This window comes from Pipistrellus hanaki (assembly GCF_964339955.1).
Source record: "Pipistrellus hanaki genome assembly, chromosome: 5".
Lineage (NCBI taxonomy): Eukaryota > Metazoa > Chordata > Mammalia > Chiroptera > Vespertilionidae > Pipistrellus > Pipistrellus hanaki.
Genome location: NC_140507.1, coordinates 80,772,826 through 80,793,011, shown reverse-complemented (window position 1 = coordinate 80,793,011; position 20,186 = coordinate 80,772,826). Strand labels below are relative to the sequence as shown.

The window sequence follows — 20,186 nt, the reverse complement described above, 5'->3', positions numbered from 1 at the left end:
CCCTCCCTCCCTCCTCCTTCGGCCTCCTCCCCTTCTTCCTGTTTCTTTCTCCCTTCCCCCTTTCCCCCAGTTCCTTTTGTGCTCTCCTTCACCTACTTCCCTCTCTTCCTCCACCCACTCCTCCTTCCCCTTCTCCCTCCTTCTATCTCTCCTCCGCTTCCTCCTCTCCTCCTCCCATTATCTCACCAAGCTCCGGGAGCCAGAACTGAATAGTGCATGTGACAGTCTCTCCAAACTCTCACCACAGCTCCTGGAGATTCTCTTACGATTCGGCCTGAAACCAGGAAATCCGAAAGACTCTGGAAGCTCGACTTTTCCTTAAGGTGGTGTCAGAACTCCAGGGGCGACCCGGGCTGTTTCCAGTGATCAGTTATCCATTTTTATCCCTCTTCATCCCGTCTTCTCCCCTTCACAGGATACCCCACAACCCAGCAGCATCCTGCAACGCTTGGCAGCTCTCACCCTCAGTTACCTTCCTAAGACAAAAAATTCCCAATTCCAAAATACACGGTGACCTTAAAAACAAAACAGCTGTTTTTACCAGCAAAAAAAAAAAAAAAAAAAAAAAATAGGGAACAGCAAAGAATTTCAATTTGGGACAAGTTTTAGCAAAAGCCATAGGGAAGTCTTACATATAAAGGAGAGGAATGCTGTTTTATGGAGGAAAAAGGAGGAAGTTGTTGAGAAGGGTTGCTTTAAGAGGAAGTCCATCAGAGAAAAGTGAGAGTTAAGAGAGATTATAGTTTTTCATTGGGTGGGTAACCAGGATAGTGGGAATGTGCAGACCCTTTCTGTTGAGGGTCTATCATCCACACTATAACGCCTGTAAGTGACGTGGAGTGGTACTGTGTGAGAGCGCCCCCTGCTGGCCTCCCCACTCCATTTTAGTGAGGTTTCCCCCTTATTTTGTTTTTTTAATTTTATGTCATTGTTTCAAGTGTTACAAATAGTAGTACATATGTCTCCTTTTTCCCCCCATTGACCTTCCCCTGGCCTCCCCTCCCCTCCCTCCGCACATCCCTCACCCCACATGCCCAGTGTCTTGTGTCCATTGGTTATGCTTATATGCATGCGTACAAGTCCTTGGGTTGATCTCTTATCTCCCCTACCTCTCCCTAACCTTCCCACTGTAATTTGACAGTCTGTTTGGTGCTTTATTGCCTCTGTATCTATCTTTTTGTTCATCGGGTTATAATGTTCTTTATTATCCATAAATGAGTGAGATCATGTGGTATTTTTCTTTCACTGCCTGGCTTCACTTAGTATAATGCTCTCCAGTTCCATCCAGGCTGCTGCGAATGGTAAGAATTCCTCCTTTTTTATAGCTCCCCTTATTTTCATACAGCCTTACCCATGCCAGGGATTCCAGATGAACAATTAAGAAACTGTCCAGGTAGCTCAGTGGGCTGGAGCTAATCCAGTACACCAAACGATTGTGAGTTTGATTCCTGGTCAGGGCACATACCTCCGTTTTGAGTTGGATCACCACCAGTCCGGGCATGTAAGGGAGGCAACCAATCCATGCTTCTCTCTCTCCCCCCACCTTCCCTTTTCTCAAAAAAAAAAAAAAAAAAAAAATCCATAAAAGCATATCCTTGGGTGAGGATTTTTTTTAAAAAAAAGAAATGAAAGAAACAGCTCTATTCCCATTTCACAGACGTGGAAACTGAGGCTTAGACAGGGGGACAGAACTCAGGGTCAAACAGGCTCTCACCTTCTCCAGCGGGGTGACCGTGGGTGAGTTACCTCTCCCCTCTACCTTGCTGGCCCTGTGGGTAATAACACCCGCCTCCCGAGGCTCTGTAAATCAAATATTTATTGGTCACTCACTGTAAAACGTCTGACAGACAAGGAACTTCTGATCTGGAGAATTAATGGGCGACCACAGTAGTTGTGGGGCAGAACCTGATGGACATCTCCCCCCCTGAAGGGACCCAAGTGCCTGCAGGCCACAGCTAAAGTTCTCCAAACTTTCTGGAAGGAGAGAAATGAAACATACCTTTAAAAAAATATATTTTATTGATTTTTACAGAGAGGAAGGGAGAGGGTAGAGAATTGGAAACGTTGATGAGAGAGAAACATCCATCAGCTGCCTCGTATACCCCTCCTTTCCCTCCCCCACCACCCCCCGGCCCCAACTGGGGGACGTGCCCGCAACCAAGGTACATGCCCTTGACCGGAATCGAACCTGGGACCCTTCAGTCTGCAGGCTGATGCTCTATCCACTGAGCCAGATCAGGAGGACAAAACATACTTTGAAATAAGGTACTGAGAGAGCCGAGCAAGGTGTTTCACTGTAAGTGGAACATGAGCACTGTGGGGGAGTGAGCAGTTTCTCTGCCGTGGTCAAGTCACCACAGTGAAGGTGTGAGTCTCCTGGAACTGCCAAAACCAAGTAAACACTCCATGTTGCAGACCTTCACTTAGTGGACTTCAGATTTAATGGACAAAATTTCCCGGCCGTATGTCACATGTGAAAATTAACGCCCTGTTAATTTTACAATGTTTTTAACTCAGATTAGCTTATAATGAAATTAACAGAGGTTTTTCTTATTAATTCACTGGTTTTGGTGTGTGTGTGTTTTGTTAATCCTTACCCAAGGATATTTTCTCAATTGATTTTAGAGAGAGTGGGAGAGAGAGAGAGAGAGAGAGAGAGAGAGAGAGAAATTGGTCGCCTCCTGCACACGCCCTGACAAGGGCCAAGATCAAACCTGCAACCCAGGTAAGTGCCCTTGACCTGGATCAAACCCAAGACCCTTTGGTGCCCAGGTTGACACTCAAACCACTGAGCAGCACTGGCCAGGGCTATGCTGTTTTGTGAGTTGTTGTTTTTTTAATTTAAGCCCAGTTAGCCACCAGGAGCCCTTCTTAGTAGGTGTTTTATTTTCTTTTAACATTTTTTTAAAAAAATTTATTGATTTTACACAGAGGAATTGAGAGGGATAAAGTGCTAGAAACGTTGATGAGAGAGAAACATTGACCAGCTGCCTCTTGCACACCTCCCACTGGGGATGTGTCCACAACCAAGATACGTGCCCTTGACTGGAATCGAACCCGGGATCTTTCAGTCCACAGGCCGACACTCTATCCATTGAGCCAAACCGGTTTCAGCAGGTGTTTTATTTTCCTTAGGACTCACAGTCACATCTAGAGATCCCTAACTTGGTTACATCTTTAAATGTTGTTATTCCTCCGAATAAGGTCACAGTCACAGGCCCTTCAGGTTGGAACTTGGTTGTATCTGTTTGGGGGCCATCATTCCAACCACTACAGCTGGAAAGGGGATTAGCACTGGTGGTTCTCACCTGGCCCTGGGGACACTTGGCAACATTTGGAGACATTTTAATTGTCACAACTAGGAAAGGGGAGAGTGCACTGGGAAAGTGGGCAGAGGCCCGGGGGCTGCTAACATCCTGTCATGTACAGGACAACCCCACACCACGAAGAATGGCCTGGCCCCGAGTGGAGGATTCTGGCTGAGCTGGTGGCTTCAGTCACGCTGGAATTGGCTCTACAGCCTGACACCATCCTTCACGGGGTGATTAGTCAGCGGGTCAGCTCCTGCCAGGCTCCGTGCTTCCCCGTAAAATGGGACAACACTGCATGGGCCTTGCAGACTGTGCTGAGGACACGGGCCTGGCACCTCATCAGCATGGCAGAAGGGGTCACTGCGGAGACGGTTCTGCCCTCAGTGCCCTCTCGAATTCCCAGCAGGCCTGGATTTCCCAGGGTTCTGGCAAAGACGACGGGAAGGACATCTGACTAGGAAAGTGTTTCCACATGGAGTGAGGCAGACACATCTGGAAGGGATCCATGCATGGAGCCTTGACAGCGTGAAGTAAACTCTTGGCAATGAGGATTTTGTGGTTTTCTTTTTCTTTTTTTTAAATATATTTTATTGATTTTTCACAGAGAGGAAGAGAGAGGGATAGAGAATTAGAAACATCGATGAGAGAGAAACATCGATCAGCTGCCTCCTGCACTTCCCCCACCAGGGATGTGCCCACAACCAAGGTACATGCCCTTGACCAGAATAGAACCTGGGACCTTTCAGTCCGCAGGCTGATGCGCTATCCACTGAGCCAAACCAGTTTCAGCTGTGGTTTTCCCTTTATTGTGTAAATCCAATGATACCAAGTTTCCTTCAGGGTCTCCCATGTTTCCCCAGGCCCCGAAAAATCCTCTAGAGCAGGCGTTTTCGTAAGCTACTGCTGCGTAACAAATTACCCCAAACCTGGTGGCTTCATACTGTCACCAGAAAGGGGCCGGGACTGAGGAAGGTCTGCCCAGGGGCAGTCTGGAATATCTGGGTTCTTGACTCTGTGCAGGAGTTCACGATTTGAGCCCAGGTGATTTGGAGAGCACATTTGTGAAAGCCGGGGTCAGTGAAACAAAGGAAGGACTTAAGAAAGAAGAGGCAATAAGAGTGAGCTTAGGTGGAGCTGCCTAGACTCAGGGAAGGAAGTCACAGTGACAGAAATGAATGCACTGGGCCGTGTGGACTCAGGAAACACGTTACAGAGGCAAAAGGGGGGGCCCTTGGAGGTAAATTCAGGGAGTTAGCCTGAGACGAGTTGCTGCTGCCTGCTGCTCCGCTGGTTGCAAGTCTTGTAGAACCCTGGGAGATTAGGAGTGAAAAAGCAAAAGATACACGCCTCAGGAAGGGGGCGGGGGCATGGGTGAGCTCACGGGAGAGCCAGCACTGGCATCCTTTCTTTAAAATATATTTTATTGATTTTTTACAGAGAGGAAGGGAGAGGGATAGAGTTAGAAACATCAATGAGGGAGAAACATTGATCAGCTGCCTCCTGCACACCCCTTACTGGGGATATGTCCGCAACCAAGGTCTATGCCCTTGATCAGAATTGAACCTGGGACCCTTCAGTCCACAGGCTGACGTTCTATCCACTGAGCCAAACTCATCAGGGCAGCACTGGCATCCTTTATCTCAAGGGGTTTTTGTATTCTTTAAATATATCACACACTGCCGAAACCGGTTTGGCTCAGTGGTAGAGTGACTGTCCGATTCCGGTCAAGGACATGTACATTGGTTGCGGGCACATCCCCGGTGTGCAAGAGGCGGCTGGTCGATGTTTCTCTCTTATCGACGTTTCTAGCTCTCTATCCCTCTCTCTTCCTCTCTGTAAAAAATCAATAAAATATATTTTTAAATAAATAAATATATATATATATATCACACACACACACACAATTATTATTATTATTATTGATTTCAGAAAGAGAAGGGAGGAGAGAGAGAAACATCAATGATGAGTGGACACCCCCTTACTGGAGACTGAGCCTGCAACCTGGGCATGTGCCCTGACCAGGAATTGAACCGCCATCTCTTGGTTCATAGGTGGACCTATGCTAACCACTGAGAACACCAACTGGACAAGGCTTAGCCATTGTTTATATACACTATTTGGTTAATCACACATAGATTTTTCCTTTGCAATCGACTACAATTTATCTGGTTGGGTTCCTGTCAAGCTCATCCTGTTTCCAGCTGTCTGCAGAAACTCTGTGTGTGCTACATGTTAACATTCAGTAGTAACGTTTAGAGCTGCCCCGACCTTGACACCCTTGTCCTCTCTAATACTGGGAGCATCTGGAGGAAGCACTCCAAGAGAGTGACCGCGGGAGGAGAGAGTCATCCTGCACACTCACACCTTCTGCCACATTCTGTTGATGGAAACAAGCCACAAGCCAGCCTGGAGTCAAGGAGAGGGGAACCGGTTTCCATCTCCTGGAGGAAGGGGCTGCAAAATACGATGGCCGTGATTTCCACCCTTGCACATCAGGGGACTGTAAGGTGGACCGTCCTGACAGAATTCAGGGGGCGGGGAGTCATCTTTATTTTCATTCACTTCTCACTGGAATCTAGCAAACATCTCAAGCTTGGCAAAGCAGGCGTGGGCCGGTCCTGTGACCCTTTCACCCGTGGAAACCCAAGGTAACTTCACTTCACATCCTGGTCACGGCAGACACCTCAAAACACCACTTACGCTCACCTCCGCTGGAGATTGCAGTGACTGGCAGAGCCCCGGGGAATCCGGGTTACTTAGTGTGTTCATGAAGAAGCTTGTGTGTTTACATCGCATAAGGAAAAAGTTTCATGCCATAGGTCAGTCTGATGGGTTTCCTTTGCAGTCCTGTGCATTTTTAATATATTTTAATTGATTTTTTTTACAGAGAGGAAGGGAGAGAACTAGAGAGTTAGAAACATCAATGAGAGAGAAACATTCATCAGCTGCCTCCTGCACGCCCCCCACTGGGGATGTGCCCACAACCAAGGTACATGCCCTTGACCTGAATCGAACCTGGGACCCTTCAGTCCGCAAGCTGATGCTCTATACACTGAGCCAAACTGGTTTGAGCTAGTCCTGTGCATTTTTATTTTATTTTATTTTATTTTTAAATATATTTTATTGATTTTTTACAGGGAGGAAGGGAAAAGAATAGAGAGCTAGGAACACCGATGAGAGAGAAACATCGAGCAGCTGCCTCCTGCACATCCCCCACCGGGGATGTGCCCACAACCAAAGTACATGCCCTTGATCGGAATTGAACCCAGGACCTTCCAATCCGCAAGCTGACACTCTATCCACTGAGCCAAACTGGTTTCGGCTAGTCCTGGGCATTTTTAAAATGCACCTGCAGTTATCCCTTGAGACAGGGCCCTGGCAGCTGCCCTCTGCCCTGGGAGGCTCTGCAGAATCAGGTCAGAATCAGGTCATGGCTCAGGCAGATTAGTGAGGCCCCGAACTGACCTCCTAAGGATCCCTAATCCCGGGATAGCAGCCAGCCGGCAGGCGCAGGGCCGCTCAGGTCCTGCACCCTCTCCCCGGCCCTCGCCCAGGCTGCCATGGCCGCCCTGTTCTCTGGCCGGGTTCTGATCCGAAACAACGGCGACCAGGACGAGCTGGACACGGAGGCGGAGCTCAGCCGCAGGCTGGACAACCGGCTGGTGCTGCTGTTCTTCGGCGCCGGGTCCTGCCCGCGCTGCCAGGCCTTCGCGCCCGTGCTCAGGGACTTCTTCACGCGGCTCACGGATGAGTTCTACGTGCTGCGGGCGGCCCAGCTGGCCCTGGTGTACGTGTCCCAGGACACCACCGAGGAGCAGCAGGACCTGTTCCTCAAGGACATGCCCAGGAAGTGGCTCTTCCTGCCCTTCGAGGACGAGCTGAGAAGGTGAGTGGGGGGGAGGTCAGGGAGGGCTTCCTGGAGGTGGGGGTGTTTCTGCTGGGAAGTATTTTTTTTGTTTGTTTTATTGATGACAGTATTACAGATGTCCCCCACTTTTCCCCCTCCACCTAGTCCCCACCCCAATCCAGGCCTTCACCGTCCATAAGCTATGCATATAAGTTCTTTGGTTAATCTCTCCCTGCTCCCCTCCTCCTCTCCCCTCTGAGATCTATCAGTCTGTTCCAGGCATCCATGCCTCTGGACCTATCCTGTTTATTGTTCTTTTTTTTAATTTTTTTTATTTTATTGATTTTTTTTTTTTTTTTTTTTTTACAGAGAGGAAGGGAGAGGGATAGAGAGCTAGAAACATCGATGAGAGAGAAACATCAACCAACTGCTTCCTGCACACCCCCTACTGGGGATGTGCCCGCAACCAAGGTACATGCCCTTGACCGGAATCGAACCTGGGACCTTTCAGTCCCAGGCCGACGCTCTACCACTGAGCCAAACCGGTTCTGGCTGTTTATTGTTCTTTAGGTTCCACATATAAATGAGATCATGGGAAATTTATCTTTTTCTGGCTGGCTTATTTCGTTTAGCATTAATAGTCTTCAAGTCCATCCATGCTGTTGCAAAGGGCAAGAGGTCCTTCCTTTTTACAGCTGCAGGGTTCCATTGTGTAAATGTACCACAGCTTTTTCATCCACTCATCTACTGAGGGGCACTTGGGCTGTTTCCAGATCATAGCGATTGTAAATAACTGCTACGAGCAAAAGATTGCTTATATTCTTTCTGATTGGTATTTCGGAATTCTTAGGATATATTCCCAGAAGTGGGATCGCTGGGTTAATTTTTAATTTTTTTTTTAATTTTTTGAGGAAACTCCATAATGTTTTCCATAGTGGCTGTGCCAGTCTGCATCCTCGCCAGCACTTCCTGTTTGTTGATTTATTGATGGTAGCCATTCTGGCAGGTGTGAGGTGATACCTCGTGGTTTTATTTTGCATCTCTCTGATGATTAGTGATGTTGAACATTTTTTCATGACTATGTCCTCTTTGGAGAAGTGTCTACTCAGGTCCTTTGCCCATTTTAATATTTTATTGCTTTCAGAGAAAAAGGGAGAGGGAGAGAGAGATAGAAACATCAATGATGAGAGAGAATCATTGATCGACTTCCTCCTGCATACCCCACACTAGGGATGGAGCCCACAACCCAGGCACATGCCCTTGACCGAAATTGAACCCGGGACCCTTCAGCCCACAGGCCAAACCGAAATCGAACCTGGGACCCTTCAGCCCACTGAGCCAAACCAGCGAGGGCTATGGCTATTTTAGAACTTTTCCCTTTTCTGCAGTAAGCCTTTCACTCTTTTTTAAACCCCAACTTTTTGAAAAAGTTGGAAGAAGCACACAAGGAAACGCTAGGTAATTGTTAACATGTTGCCATATTTGCTGTATCTACTGGTACATATGCACTGCAAAGTTTGTGCTGAAACATTTGAAAGTGAGCTGCGGACTTCGTGACATTTTCTGATTTCATTCATTTTGTTACACAACAAAGTTTCTGGTCATGAAGAACTTCATTCTCCACCTAAGATTAGTTTGGACATTGGCTCACTCCCACTGCCCTCTGCAGCTGGTGGGGGTGGGGGGTCGGGGTCCTGTCCCCAGAAGTGGCAACATTGCCCTCCCCGAGGCAGAAATACCAGCTGCAAGGGCATCGTGGGACAGGCTGACCTTGTTTGAGACACTCCCTTCAACAAAACAGGCACCCAGCTGGTAACTGAAGTGAGCCCATTCCGACCCTCCACCCCACCCGCAGGATTGCCAGATAGAGATGCCCAGTAAAACACAGATTTCACTATGAATAATTTCTTAGTATAAGCTTGTCCTACATATTACAAGGGAGGCCTTCCTTACCCTGGCTGCCAGGACTGCCTTTGCTTTGGCCCGGAGCCGCCTTTCTGCCTTCCCACGCTGCCCAGAGGCCCGGAGTGGCTGGGGCAGTGTGGAATGCCTGCATCATCGCCATGGTGACGATGCAAGTGCCCTGCCCTGCCCCCAGCCACTTGGCGCCTGTGTATGCAAATTAACCCACCATCTTTGTTGGGTTGATTTGCATGCTGGCTCCTGATTGGCTGGTGGGCATCACAAAGGTATGGTCAATTTGCATCTTACTCTTTTATTAGTGTAGATTATTTGTTTATATGAGATTCATACTTCACTGGGTGTCCTGTATTTTCACTTGCTGTCAGGCCACCTGCCCCTGTGGGGTTTTGCAGGTATCCTGTGTTCTCAGCGTGGAGGCTGGAAAAGGGCCATCGGCGAACCGAGGGGGCGGGAATTAAGGACCGAGGGTGAGGCTTTCTCTCTCCTCTTCCCCACGTGAGATAGCCTTGCCTTTCCTCTCCTAAGCCGAAGGGCCCTTCTTCTGCCTCTAACTTGTTTCCTGAGCCTACGCAGTCCAGCTGGCTCGCTTCTGCTACTTCTGTAACTTTCTATTATAATTTGGAGAACAAAGAAAGAAAGAAAGAAAGAAAGCACGGTTGGGTGATGGGCCCAGTTCTGGCTCCCTTTACCCACGCAGATGGTGAGGGATTCTGGCCTAGACGGGTCCTGGATCTCCTGGGGCTGCGGATTTTTCTCACCACCTTCCCCTTCAGACTGAAAAGGAAACATTGTGGCCCTGTGGGGCGTGTGTGATCAAGTCAGCACCCCAATCTCCTCCCACCTCAGGGCCTTTGCCTGGGACCCCTTCCCCAAACTTCCCCGGCCCGGCCCCTTCCTCCTGCAGATCTCAGCTCAAAGGTCACCTCCTGGGAGAGGCCCTCCCTCACCACCAGCCCCTTACTCACACTTCTTTATGGCATTTATCAATATTCATTCGTCCCTCCCCCACATTTCCGGAGTACCTACTCTGTCCCGCACTGTTTCAGGCACTGGAGACACCAGTAAGAACAGAACCCCATGCCCTGGCGAAGCTGGTTGTATTGCAGGAGGAAGGGAGAGATCACCAGTGCAATGTGCTGGGTGCCGAGAGGCCCGGAACAGCAGGGGGAACGGGAGTGCTGCGGGGTGAGGTTGGGCCTCCATGGGGAGAGGTCCGGGAAGATGCTCAGGCAGAGCAGACAGGAGGCGGCCGTGCGAAGTCCCTGAGATGCGAGCGAGTCTGCCGCTATGGCCTGGCCTGGTCCGGGCAGTGCCGGGGGGCGTCCAGGAGAGGCGGGCTCCAGGCTGGGGGTCACCGGCCTGCCGCCCTGCAGGGACCTCGGGCGCCGGTTCTCGGTGGAGCGGCTGCCCGCCGTCGTGGTGCTCAAGCCGAGCGGGGAGGTGCTCACGCGCGACGCGGCCGAGGAGATCCGGCGCCTGGGCCCCGCCTGCTTCGCCAACTGGCAGGAGGCGGCGGAGCTGCTGGACCGCGGCTTCCTGCCGCCCGAGGACCTGGACGACCCCGCGCCCCGCAGCCTCACCGACCCGCTGCGCCGCCGCAAGTACCGCGTGGACCGGGCGGGGCGGGGCGCGCAGGGCCCGGCCGCGGGGGGCGCCCCCGGGTCCGAGGGCGGCGCCGGGGAGCTGTTCTGACCTGGGGCTGGGGGGCGGGGGGGCAAAGGGGGGTCTGTGATGACACCTCCGAGGAGGCGGGGTGGGATGGGGGTGTTCTGACCCCCTGGCGGGGCGGGTCTATGGGGCGCCCTCACCCCTCACCCCTTCCCCTGTGGTGCGTGGGGCCCGGGCTACTCTCAGCTCCCCAAGGAGGAACCAGAGGTGAGGACGGCGGAATCAGACGGGCCACAGGGTGCGCGGGGAGGGACCATCCTGAGTTCTGTCCAGAGGTGGGGCCCCAGCAGGAGTCTCTAGCAGGGAGGGGGAGTGTAGGGGGGAGGGGTTTGGGGGGAAAGAAAAAGTCCAGAGTTCTCCAGATGGCGGGAAAGGCCCGTGGGGAGTGGGAAGGGTCTTTTGTTATTACTCTTCACCCTGGGACATTCTTTCCATTGATTTTTTTTTAAATGTATTTTACTGATTTTTTACAGAGAGGAAGAGAGAGGGATAGAGAGTTAGAAACATCAGTGAGAATCATCAATCAGCTGCCTCTTGCACAGATGTGCCCGCAACCAAGGTACATGCCCTTGACCGGAATCGAACCTGGGACCTTTCAGTCCGCAGGCTGACGTTCTATCCACTGAGCCAAACCGGTTTTGGCTCCATTGAATTTTTAAAGATATAGTGAAAGGGAGGGAAGGGGGGGTGGGGGGGGAGGGAGAATGGATGTGAGGCACATTGATTGGTTGCCTCCCACACGCCCCTGCATCCCAGTTACTTGCCCTTGACCAGGCATCAAACACAAGATCCTTCATGAGCAGATGCTCTACCCACTGACCCAGGCTGTTCAGGGCCGGGAAGGGTCTTTCTGAGGCCCAGGGTGGGAACTGGAGGAGTCTGTTCTGATTCGGCACCCCCCCCACCCGCCCCCATCCCCAGGTGAAGGGTGGGACCTGGGGCTGGACAGAGGTCTGGCTGTGAGATACCCTCTCCCAAAAGGGGGCGGACCCAGGCCTGTCCTGTCCTTCAGAGGCTCGTCTGAGCCTCCTGTCCCGGGCTCCGGAAATATTGTTAAGACCTGGGTGAGGTGGAATGGTTACTGAGTCCACCATGGGAAAATGCAAATAAAATAGAATAATGGTGCTGAGGACGCTCAGCCCATCTTCCGTGAAATGAGATGTCCATGTGCAATTGTGCATCTGAAACCTGTATAATTTTGTTAAGCAGTGTCACCCCAATACATTCAATAAAAGGGGGAAATGAGTGGTCCATATGCTTATTTAATATGCAACACTACAATCCTTTATCGTTTATATGGGAGATGCATTTCAATACTTGGTGCCATGGATGCTGGGGTCCCGAATGTTCCTGGAGAGACAACAGGATCCTATATAATAAAGAGCTAATCACAGTAATTAGGTCGAACAGCAGAACGACAGTCCGGACGACCTTCCGGACAAAATCTGGGCTGCAAGAGCCGAGCCCCTTGCACGAATTTCAAACATCAGGCCTTTAGTTCAACGATTCTCTCTCATCGATGTTTCTAACTCTCCATCCCTCTCTCTTCCTCTCTGTAAAAAAAATCAATAAAATGTATATATATTTTTTTTAATCAAAATTCCAGTCTGGAGCCTGTAAGACTAGGGCAGTCTTGGCTGTAAGACTAGGACAGTCACCTCCCGTCTCTAAGCCTCCTTTCTGTCTTCTGAAAAATGACACGAAGGCTGGGTCCTATCTGGCGGGTCCCAGGAGGACTGGAGCTATCTAGGCGCCAGGAACCTCTCGGTTTTGCCTCTGGCGCCACCTGAGGGAGGGATGCGGAGCCAAGTTCTCGGGAGGCGGAGCCAAACCTGTAAATGAGATGGAAACCCCTTCCCTGCGCCTGATCTCCAGAAAAGTCCAGACTGCCGCTGCTCTGGGCCTGGGAGGCCCGGGACGGGACTGGTGAGCGCCCTATTTTATCCTCACCCCGAATCCCCGCTCTCCGGGTGAGGACAGGGAGGATCAGCCGGCCATGCCGCCTATTTCAGGCTCCAGCCGGGTTTCCCTCTGCGGACCCCTGTCCGCCACCTGTGCATCGGACCCTGTGGGATAACGGCTCTTAAACCCAGGACACCCGACAGGAGGGTGCAGGCTCACCTGCAGCTTTGGGCAGACAACGGTTCTGTGGGGTTTTCATTGATGAGAGGGAGAGAGATGGCACACGCCCTGACTAGGCATGTGCCCCGACCGAATCCACCCGGCAACGTCTCCGGGGACCCAGAGGATGCTCCGACCAACCGAGGGGGCCGGGGCACAACAACAATGAAACAGGTGCTTGGGCCGGAGGCGGGGGTGCTTTAGAGACCTCTAGGGGTCCCTGCAGGGAACTACCAGGCCCTTGCCCCTCGGAGGGGGTCACCCCCTCCCCTATTGGCCCCGCCCCCGCAGGCCCCTCCCCGCCGGCACCGGGCCGGGAGGGGAGGAAAGATTGTCTCAAGTTTTCGCAGAGCTTCCTCGTCCCCAGTGCGACCCGTACCCCGAAGCTCCTGAAGTCACCCCCACTTTCCAACGCCCCTGCGCCCCCGTCCCCTTCAGGACCCCCGTCCTCTCCCGCCCCCCAACTCCCCTGCCCCCTGGACATCTCCGGCCCCTCGACGGCCCCGCCCGCCCCCATGGTCCGCTCCTACAGCGACCGGGCGCTGGCCGCGCTGGTCCTGCTGGGGGTGCCGGCGGCCGTGCTGGCGGCGCTGGGCGCGCAGCTGCTGTTCCAGCTGCAGGCGGGCCGCGCCGAGCTGCGGGGGGCGCGCGCCGACGGGCTGGGCGCGGAGCTGGGCGCGGGGCCCGGGCTGCCCGAGGACGCGGCCGGGGCGCTGCTGCCGCTGGCCGCCGCGCTGGCCGCGCTGGTCCTGGTGCTGAGCCTCGCCTGCCTGCTGCTCGCCGCGCTCTGCGGCCACCTGGGCGCCGAGCTGGCCCGCGGGCCCGGCTCCGGCAGGTAGGAGGACTGGCGAGCCCAGGAGAGCCACTACCACTCTCTGGGCCTCAGGTTGGGGGGGGTGGGGTCGGGGGGTGGGAATGGCTTTTCTTCCTTCCCCCATCCCTTTATCATCGCTCCTTCCACCCATGTACCCTTCCCTCCTTCCTCCTTTCTTCCATCCCTGCCTCCCTCTCTCCGTTCTGTTATTGAAAATGTACAGCAGGTGGAACTACTGCTGCGACCCTGCTCCTCCCCGCCCCACGCCCCACCCGCTTTACATATGTGCCCACGGAGGCTCAGAGAGGGCCAGGGGGCGGCTAGCTCTCTAGCGGAAGCTCTTGTCCTTCAGGGGGGATTGGGCTCTGAGTGCAAAGAGACCCTGGGTCAGGCTTAGGGTTGATAGTGATGGGTCCATGAGTGGGTGGATGGGTGCATGGATGGGTGGATTAGTGGCCGGATTTATAGGGCGTGGTTAAATGGATGGGTAGCTATCTGGCTGAATAATCGACAGGAATGGATGGATGGTAAATGGTGGCAAACATTCACCGGGAACAATGGGTTGAGTGTCCAGGATGGATCCTCACACAGATCTTGTTTCCCCCAAAGCTGGGCCGCTCCCTCCCTCTCTCCCCAGCCTCCCCCAGCCAGCTCCACCCCAGAGCCCCTCTTCCTGCCCCTCCCCCAGGTCTGACTGGTTCTTCTACGACTGCCGCCTCCTCAGGCACGTGGCCGTGGGCCTCTTCTGCTGCGGGGTTTCCGTCTACCTGGCAGGTGGGTGCTGGGGCAGGGCGTGGGGTGCGGGGGCCCTGGGTGGGGATGGCCAGGGCTGATGGTCCCATTACCGGGTCAACTCTGGAGCCCCCATGCCTGTGTTTTTCTCACGGGGGGGGGGGCGGTCGTCTTGGGAAAATTCCTTCTGTGCCTCAGTTTCCTCATCAGTACAATGGGATGATAACGGTTTGTTGCTTCATAGAATTGCGGAGAGGATTTTGAGTTAATCCCCCTAAAAGCCCACAGATGGCATCTGGCTCCAGAGGGGCGGGGGTGGAGGTGGGGGTGGGGGTGGGGGTTCATAAGTGGTACCTGTCTTCAGAACACTCCTGATTCGTCAGTTTTCTACTTTTGGTTTTGAACAAAACTTTCTATGTTCCTTGGTAGTTTCAGGAGATAGTTTCAGAGGTTGGTCTTAGCAAAAAACTGTTTTGGTTACAAATATCAGAACTTCTAGCTCAAGAATGGCTTAAGGGGCTAGTGGGGGTTGGGGGGGGCGGGGGGAGATGCTCTATATAAACCAGAAATGCAACCTAAAACCCCCAAGCATGAAGGAGAGTAAAAACCATTAGCTGGCTGCCAGAGGACACATCAGCCTCTTTTCCTCCCTGACTTTTAATACCTTAGATCTGTGTTCTCACCCACACCTGCTGGTAAAGGCATCAAATCATCAAGTTTCTTTAAAGAGACTCCGGACGTGTTATATTTTGTTATAATCTTGACAAATCTTTAGGAGACACAATTAAAATACGTATTTATGAGATGTGAGCGTAGGGCTCACTCTGGGAATTTGCATGTAAAGAGCAGGGAACTCTGCTTAACTTTTGTTGTTTGGCTTAAGAAAATGCTCCAGACATGGAATGTGTGTTGTTTTTTTAAAGGAGAGTAGAGCCCTAGCCGGTTTTCCCAGTGGTTAGAGCATCAGCTCAGTGACTGAAGGGTCCCAGGTTCGATTATGGCCATGGACACATACCTCAGTGACAGGCCTGACCCCTGGCCTTGGGTCGGGGTGCATGGAGGAGGCAACCAAGGGATAGGAGATGTTTCTCTCTCTGTCTCTCCCCCTTCCTTCCACTCTCTCTAAAAATCAATGGAAAAGGTACCCTTGAGTGAGGATTAACAACAACAAAGAGAGTGGATGGGGTGACTGTCTGAAGAGACCAGGGGATTGTTGGCCCCAGATGGGGTTGAATCCAGCTGCTCAAACCAGGCCGTCAGAAATGCCCCCAGTTCCCCCTTAGAAAGCTGCCTGCATCCGTGCTTTTGACAAAATGCCTACCACCTCCCGCCTTTTCATGAGCCAGAAACATGTTGGAGACTTAGAGAATGAAGTATCCTCATTTTAAAACATGAGAAAACTCACAAAGGGGGGGGGGGGGTAACTATGTCAGTCTCATCAAGCATTGGAGTAAGAATTCACTCAGCTCCCATTTAGAGTCTCTCTGAGGTTAGGAGACCTCACTTGACAAGAATCCCCCCGTCTGGCCAGTCAACCCTCCATTCATTGCTAACCAGAGCCAAAAGAATAATTATAAAGACCTTTTCAAAACTGTTCAGAGCCCTGACTGGTTTGGCTCAGTGGATAGAGCGTCGGCCTGCAGACTCAAGGGTCCCAGGTTCGATTCCAGTCAAGGGCATGTACCTTGGTTGCGAGCACATCCCCAGTAGGCGGTGTGGAGGAGGCAGCTGATCGATGTTACTCTCTCATCAGGGTTTCTAACTCTCTGTCCCTCTCCCTTCCTCTCTGTAAAAAAATCAATAAAATATATTGGAGGGGGGAGGGGAATGTTCAGAGCCGCACGCTCTTCCTCTCCCCTGAGCACACCTCCGCCTGCCCCCCTCTCCTTCCCAGGCTCTGTGGATAGAGCGTGTCCTCTCTTTCTTTGTCCTAGGCTCCAGGGGCCCTTCTTTTGCCTCTGTAACTCGTTTCCTATGCCCACATAGCCCAGTTGGCTGACCTCTTCCACCGCTGTAACCTTCTAAGTAAACTTTCTCTTATAATTTGAAAAAGCAATTGTTTAGAGCGAAAACGTCCTTGGCCTTACTTTAATATCAGATACAACGTGTCATCTTCAAAAGCACGAGGACAGAGCCAAAGAAGGCGTAAAAACACCCCCATAAGTTGCCAGGAAATCCTCTATCAGCTTCTCTCGCAAGTTCCCCAGGGGTGGCAGTAAGAAATGTCTGGGTTCTCAGATCCCAAGCAAAAGCCTCAGTGCTGACTCTGATTGGCTGAGCTTGGGTCATGTGAAAGCCCTGCACCAATCACTACAAGACAGGAAGCAATGGCCTGATTGGCCACGCCTAGCACTCTACAGGTCACTGATGCCACAGGGCTGGGGTGGGTCAGAGCTCCTAGACCAGCCTCCAGGGGACGGGGACGGGGACTGGACTGGCAGTTCTCAATGGGGGCTGACTCATTTGGCAATATCTGGAGATATTTCTGGTTGTCACACAGGGTGGGAGAAAGGTACTATTGGTATCTAGGATGTAGACACTGGTAAATGTTCCCACAGTAATGAATGGCGCCAGCTGAATGCTGGACAGAGGGACAGAGAACCAGCGAGGTCCTGAAGGCCAGGCCGCCAACCGTCTCGGTCAGATTAGCAAACCAAGGCCGGAGAGGAGCTGCGATTCGCTCAAGGCCAATGACAGGGATTCAGAAAACCTGAGGTCTGGGTTGTTTTCATTGTGGTAAAGTGCACATAACCAAATCCACCCTTTTATGGTAACATTGACATCATGGTGATCTATTTGTGGGTTGTGAGAGGACTGATGACTTCCACATGTCTACCGAGTTGGACAGTTTTTTTTTTGTTTGTTTTTTTTTTAATACATTTTATTGACTCTTTACAGAGAGGAAGGGAGAGGGATAGAGAGCTAGGAACATTGATTCAGCTGCCTCCTGCACACCCCCTACTGGGGATGTGCCCACAACCAAGGTGCATGCCCTTGACCGGAATCGAACCCGGGACCTTTCATTCCACAGACTGACGCTCTATCCTCTGAGCCAAACCGGTTTCAGCGAGTTGGACAGTTTTGAATGGTCCCTAAGCCTGACCCTGGGCAGGGACCCAGCTGATCCCAGGCCTGGGGGTCCCACCAGCCTTGGCCATCTGCCCCCTGGGTCCCCGGAAGCTGCAGACTCCCTCCACCCCGGGGAGTGGGGGCAGGAGACTGTGCATGAGCATGCCCAGTGAGCGTGGTGGCTCTTGGCGAGCACGATGAATATCCACGAAGAGGATAGAATGAGAATAAACGTTATGGGCCAGGTGCCCCCTCTTTGGGAAGCTCTCCCGGGACTTGGGGAGCGAATGTTTGTAGACTGAGTAAACGGGAAACACTTCCTTCCTCAGGCCTAGCCATCTATGCTCTGCTGCTCTTCGAGATCGAGGCGGGAGCAGCCGCCGCCGCCATCCTCGGCTTGGGCGCCCTGGCCCTGGTGGCCGTGCTGACCCACACGCTGCTCCGGGCGGCCCAAGCCAGCCGCCGTGGCCTCCGGGAGCTGCCCCTGCCGCGCTTCGAAGACGACCCCGCCCGCTCCGCTGACGTCTCCAAGGCCGGCCCCAGGGCGCCGCCCCAGCAGGGTACCCACCGCCAAATCCCCTACTCATTCTGCCCGGAACCCGGGGACGCCCTCAGACCCTCAGGCACGGCCTCCATGCCTGCGCCGGCGGGGGGTGCCCGGGAGAGCGGCCTGCCTGCAGCCTGCATGCACCGGACACTGCTGGTCGGCGGGGGGCCCTGGGACGGGGTCACCCATGAGATGCGCAGCATGCTGGGACACAGGCCAGGGGGGCTGGGGAAAGATTCCACGCTGGTGTGAGCTCAGGGGTCAGGGGTGGAGAGCTGGTGGCGGGCAGCAGAAAGAGGGCTCTGCGGAGATCAGTCACAGTATCTGCACAGCTTGGTTTCTCTCTCAGCTCATAGCGTCCCTGGCTTTGGCCCTCCACGCTGCCTCATGGCACAGAATGGCTGCCAGGGCTCCCGCCTTCACATCCTCATTCAGAGAGGAAGGCAGAGGCCAGGGCTGGCTCCGCATCTTTCCGAAGTCTTCCCTGGGGGCCTTGGGACCTTTCTGCTTATTTCTCACTGATCAGGACGTGCTGCAGGGGAGACTGGGAAATGAAGTACGCAGACAGACACTGAGGTTCTGGGATAGGCAGGAGGGGAGCGTGGGGCTTAGGCAGTGGTTCTCTAAATGTCTCCGTCCATTTTACAGATGAGGAAACCGAGGCCAGAGAGGGGCTGTGACTCACCACGGGTCCCCCGGCCAGTACTGAGCACCAGAGCCAGGTCCTGTAACCCCCATGCTGCTGCCAGTGCAAGTCTCTGCGACTCCTTCCGGGCTGTGAGCATTTGAAACCTTGGTGTGCAGAGCTCAGAGGAGCCCGGGGCCACAGCCGCTCTCAGGGGCTGCACCCAGACTCCTGGCTGTGGGGCCGTGGTGAGGGCTTCACCGCTCCGCCTCTCAGTTTCCTGGTCAGCACCGACCCCTCTGCCTAGGCTCCCATGAGACTCCGTTGTAAGCCATTCCGGGGGCCTGTGCACAGTGGGTTGTCAGTGTGAGGCAGCCTGTGCTGCTGTCAGTCGGGGCGCCTGGTAGCTGGGAAAGATGGTCAGGCTCTGGGGCTCACGGACCAGCAGGCTTAGTGGATAACTCAGAGCCCTGGGAGTCTCCAGAGCCCTGGCCCCACGCCCATCCTGCAAATAAACTCTAGCCTTACTGTCTCCCTGTCACTTAGCCACACCTGAATGGGCTTTGTGGCCAAGCCCAAGCTTGTGTAGGAGTGGGGGGGGGCGGGGGGAGTGGGGGGGGGAGGGCAGGAAGGGGAGACGGGGTTTGCCCTGGGAACTGTCTCCCACAAATCTTCATGCATATACATTTCACCAGGGGTGGGCATGGTCTGGCCCCCCCTCCACACACACACATCCACCCAAATGTGCGGGTGTCCCAGGAATTCTCCCGCCTGCCCCTTCCTGAGCCACGAGGGCTCCAGGGCCCAAGGAGCAGAGGAGGCTCAGCCACAGCAAAGGAAACCCCCTTAGGGCTCTTCCCAATGGGCAGGGAAGGGGCAGCACCCAGCGGGACCTGGCCCTGGGCAGGGACCCAGCTGATCCCAGGCCTGGGGGTCCCAGCCGCCTTGGCCATCTGCCCCCTGGGTCCCCGGGAAGCTGCAGACTCCCTCCGCCCCGGGGAGTGGGGGCAGGAGACTGTGCATGAGCATGCCCAGTGAGCGTGGGCTCCTGGTGAGCACGATGAATATCAGCAAAGAGGATAAAATAAGAATAAATGTTATGGGCCAGGTGCTTTCCTGTCCTCGGTTCATCTTCAGGACAGCCCCTCTCATAGGTGGGGAAACTGAGGCCCGAGAAGTGAGGCCAGCCAGCAGCAGTGGCTGGAACCCCATCACGGAGGGATCCAGGTTCCTGAGGATACTGGGGATTCCAGTTTCTAACGCTCCCTGGAAGGGGCAGGCCTTGGGGACGCAGGGTGGAGGAGAGAGGAGAGAGGAGGAAGGACCGGCTGGCTGCCGGTGCAGAGGCCTCACTCCTGGACTGGTCAGGGGAACTAGAAGCTGGCCCCTCGCCTCACGGCCAGGACTAGAGTGTCAGTACATTTAAGGAGCCCGAGAGGATTGAAAACAGGTGCTCACACAAACCCTCGTGCACGCATGCTCACAGCAGTCCTAGGACAATCACCAAAAAGCACACAAGCTGGCGAATG

The 20,186-nt window shown here is 53.5% G+C and overlaps 2 protein-coding genes across 2 annotated transcripts; both read left to right on the top strand.

Moving 5' to 3' along the window:
- Nucleotides 1-6,871: 6,871 nt before the first annotated feature.
- On the top strand, nt 6,872-10,773 carry NXNL1 (nucleoredoxin like 1; the record flags this gene model as incomplete). Its single annotated transcript, XM_084886049.1, has 2 exons — nt 6,872-7,197; nt 10,455-10,773. 2 exons carry the CDS (start codon nt 6,872-6,874, stop codon nt 10,771-10,773), a joined length of 645 nt encoding a protein of 214 aa, XP_084742175.1.
- Nucleotides 10,774-13,385: 2,612 nt separating this feature from the next.
- TMEM221 (transmembrane protein 221) lies at nt 13,386-18,287 on the top strand (the record flags this gene model as incomplete). The annotated part of the gene is made up of 3 exons (XM_084886033.1): nt 13,386-13,705; nt 14,373-14,458; nt 17,815-18,287. The coding sequence occupies 3 exons, from the start codon at nt 13,386-13,388 to the stop codon at nt 18,282-18,284; spliced, it is 876 nt and encodes a 291-aa protein (XP_084742159.1). The 3' UTR covers nt 18,285-18,287.
- Nucleotides 18,288-20,186: the final 1,899 nt, after the last annotated feature.